General features: G+C 26.1%; 1 protein-coding gene across 1 annotated transcript; it reads left to right on the top strand.

The window, feature by feature from the left end:
• The first annotated feature begins 2,613 nt into the window (after positions 1–2,613).
• On the top strand, positions 2,614–3,806 carry LOC105844006 (melanin-concentrating hormone receptor 1). Its single transcript, XM_065803763.1, has one exon. It carries the CDS (start codon positions 2,653–2,655, stop codon positions 3,775–3,777), a length of 1,125 nt encoding a protein of 374 aa, XP_065659835.1. The 5' UTR covers positions 2,614–2,652; the 3' UTR covers positions 3,778–3,806.
• Positions 3,807–4,300: the final 494 nt, after the last annotated feature.

Below are 4,300 nucleotides of genomic sequence, written 5' to 3'. Positions count from 1 at the left end.
ACCTAAAAAAAAAAGGTATATCAGATCATCATTATCGCTGTTTTTTGCTTTTAGCAAAATAATATTTAAGATTGTTTTCAAAATATTATGTTTAGTAGTATTTTTTGTTTTCGATTTTTGGTATTGGAAAAAATGGAAATCATTTTAATCTTTTAAAATAATGAAGAAGTTGAGATGCATCATCATCATAAATCCATTATCTTTTTTTACACACATGCTTATATGCATAAAAAAGTTATTTGTATAAATTAATATTACGAGTTTAAAGCTGTAACTCCCCCCAACAGTTGGAGTATCTAGCACATAATTGAACATAAATAATGAATAAAGGGTTTTTTTGTTTAATTTTTTATTTATTTGCTTTATCAATTAAATATTTATTTTAATAAATTTTAAAATAAAGTAAACTTTAATATAAAACAAAATTACGTCAGGTAAAGGTTACTAAATTCCTTTTATAAATTTAAATTATTAATATACCAAATAATTTACAGAAGCCATTCATAAGCATAAATCTCACACTATTGGAATTCCTGAAACATGGATTGAAAAAGACTTACTTTCAAATCTAAAAAACTTTTGTAATATAGACGAAATACATAAAAAAAGAGACAAAAATGATGATAGATGGACTGGCGGGATTGCTATTTATATTTCTAAAAACTTTAACTCATCTGAAATGATTGGTACCAGTTTATATGATAAAAAAATCAAATAAATATGGGTAACTTTACGAGTCAAAAAATAAAAGATATTAACTGGATGCACTTACAAACCCACAAACAGCAATACTGATATTAAGATTAAACAATCTATTTGCGCAGCAAAAAAAAAACTAGATAATAATAAATGTCGTAGTGTACGTATAATTCGGAGTTTTAACTTTACCAAAATATTATGGCAAAATGGAAGTGTATATTAACATTTTAATAATGGAAAATTGTCACACGGATTTTTTCCTTGCAGTTGGAGATTGGTACCTAACTTAGCATGTTGACGTTCCAACTTTTAAAATACTAGATGATTATTTCACAGGAACTCTTAACTTGATTTTTACTAAACAATGTAATTGCAACCTGGAAGTTAATTTATCTAATACTGACTTGGATTTTAGTTCTAACTATAACTTACCATAGTACAAAAACGATGCCAAAACTCGCTAATGATAATGTAAATTACAAGGATGTGAAATCTTTCCTCAACAACGTAAACTAGGCTAAAAAGAACATTTGATATGAGCACGAGATAACCTTAATACGTCTAAAATATGACCTTGAGAAAACCTAGTTTCCAGAGCAAAGACATGCCCAAAGCTTCAATATCAATTCATCAACAATCTGCAAAAACCGTATCCAATTACTTTAAGATAATAATGGTACTCTTTTTCAAGATCTTTTTAATATTGCTAATATCTTAAATATTCAGTTTCAATCGGTAACTGTTGAAAAGAATACAAATCTAATTCATAAATTTGCTTATAAATACTTTCATTTCTAAACCGATAGATGAAGTTTCAATATAGTGACATTTTGAAATTTTGAACAATGTAGATACAAGTAAATCTATTGGCAAGAACAAAAGTGATTCTACGGGTGTTTGTGTGTGTGGGGAAGGGGTTTTTACCCCCAAGATGGCGGTTTTTAAGTTATAGTCGGTTTTTTAAGGAATTTAGTCGGCTAGTATTATACTTGACAAATTTGAGTCTGATATTTCTTTAGTTTTGAGGACCTATTTCTTTTCTTTTTTTTAGAAAGCTATCGGTACTTTATAACATTTGCCCCATCCTCCCCACCCCCGCCTATATTTTGTCCCTAGAATCGCCACTGCTTAAAAATATTTAACGAATGCTTATCATCACTTGCATTTCCAACTTTACTAATCTTTGAATAATAATGAATACAAAATCAGTTAAATATTCAAAAAAATCAGATTCGAACTCTTGGAGACAGTTTTAGACGCCAAGTTGAACTTTCTATAAGTACCAGTTGATGAAATTATCTCTTTAATCTTAAACGCTCCAGATGAAGTAGTCAATTTTCATAGATTAAACCAGTTCAAAATCTTGACATTTAAGATCATAAATATGGAAGATAAAACAACTTAGTTTTGAAAATGGTTGTTTCACTGAGTCAATATACTGGTGTAAATGCATAAATGTAAATAAATACACTTACACTTGATGTAAATACATATATGTAAGGAAATAAATGTTATAAAAAATACATAAATGTAAATAAATAAATATACCCGGTGGGAAATAAGCTTGCGAATAGCTAGCTAGTCGCAAAGTTGATAAAAGGCGCGTTAAGGGCGTTTAAAATACATAGTACATGTTTTAGACGTTTTAAACACATCTTGTGTTATCTAGCATTCTTTTTCCCACCGGGTAAATACATAAATGTAAATTTAGTCAAAGCATTATTATTAAACTATACTAAATTTTTTTGTTAAAATGTTTAAATGTTTTTTTGTTAAACCGTTTGAAATAATTTTGCTAGTTTGTTGCACTTTTATACATTGTTTACACACTTTTTATTCATTTTTATTACTTATTTGAAGTTATTAGGATATATATTTTTTTTATTTTAAATTACTTTTTATAAAGCTTTTTTGTCATTTAGAAACGTAAAAAGAACACTCTTAATAACTGCCATGAATAACACAACAATTAATATCATTATTTCAAAGGTATTTGAAACTTGGAAAAAAACAAAACCAACTAAGCAATCTGAATGGTTTTTAGTGTTTTCTTTTGGACTTGTATGTTTTTTTGGAGTTGTAGGAAATGCGTTTGTAGTATACGTGTTTGGTTTTAAAAGAAAGTACAAATTGAAATTTGATTGGTTGATTCTATGTTTAGGAATAGTTGATTTTTTTTCATCACTTCTAAATCCCCCATTGTTTATTTATTTAACATTTAATAAATACCAGTATTGGCACTTTGGTGAACTTGGGTGTAAAATTATTCCAGCGTTAGGTCCAATTATGTCATCTATTTCATCAGGTATATTGTTAATCATTGCCATCGATCGATACTTGGCAATTGTGTCTAATTTAAAAGGATCTTCCATTCAATGTGGAACCATTAAAGTAGCCTTAATGATAGATATACTTTTATCAATCTGTGTCTATCTTCATTATATCATAGGATTAAAGTTTGAACGAAACAAATACAATGATGGTTTTTATTGCAAAGTACCGGATGTAAGATATTACAATTTTTCGATACCAAATTGCATTCTCATTATATTTCGTTTTGTAGTTTTTGTTGTTGTGTTTACTTTTACAAACGTAGAAATATACTTAAAATTAAGAAGATGCCGAGAACAATCGTTTTGCAAGAACTTAAGACTTCGACATAGCAAAAATTCTAAATCTGCAGTTTATGTGTTGACAACGATGGGTGTTGTGTTTATTTTGCTTGTGTTCCCAAAAGAGATTTTTCACTTGGTATATAGTTTGTCATGGATGGGAAGCGGTAATGGCATCAGGCACACACCTATTATAGTTGAAATTAATGCTTGGCTAAAAGTGCTTCACACAGCCAATAGTTGCGCAAACGTTTTTATTTATTCGCAGATGCATAAAGTTTACCGCAAACAAATGATTAAACTTTTTAAAAAAAACATCTTAAAAACTGATTTTTTCAAACTAGAAAAAAACTTGAGAAAGTTAAGTACACATCTCCAAAATAAAACATTTTTCCAAAGTTTAAACTCTGTCACAAAAAAGGTGGAAAGAAGGAGAAAGTACTTTTTAAATAAAATAAATAAATAAAAAGTGTATTTAATAAACTTTTAAGGTGTGTCAACATATATATATATATATATATATATATATATATATATATATATATATATATATATATATATATATATATATATATATATAGTATATATATATATATATATATATATATATATATATATATATATATATATATATATATATATATGTATATATATATATATATATAATATATATATATATATATATATATATATATATATATATATATATATATATATATATATATATATATATATATATATATATATATATATATATATATATATATATATATATATTAAAGAGAGAAAGAAAAAAAAGAAAAAAATAGATATAGAGAGAGAAAATTTCAATATAAATGAATACTTTGGCTTCAAATGTAAAGATACAAAGTTCGATGACATATAAGCCATACGTGTTCTTGCTATATAAGTGATGTGTAAAATTTACATTTACATGTAAAAATAACTGAGGACAAAAAATAATATTCATTAACTATATTAATTTATAA

The sequence above is a fragment of the Hydra vulgaris genome, chromosome 08 (genome assembly GCF_038396675.1).
Source record: "Hydra vulgaris chromosome 08, alternate assembly HydraT2T_AEP".
NCBI classification, from domain to species: Eukaryota; Metazoa; Cnidaria; class Hydrozoa; order Anthoathecata; family Hydridae; genus Hydra; species Hydra vulgaris.
The sequence above is the reverse complement of the archived record's forward strand: the minus strand, read 5'-3'. Positions and strand labels throughout refer to the sequence as shown.

What these genes read in the sequence shown, in the direction of transcription:
- LOC105844006 (XM_065803763.1), top strand. Translation starts at nt 2,653, where the DNA reads ATGAATAACACAACAATTAATATCATTATTTCAAAGGTATTTGAAACT.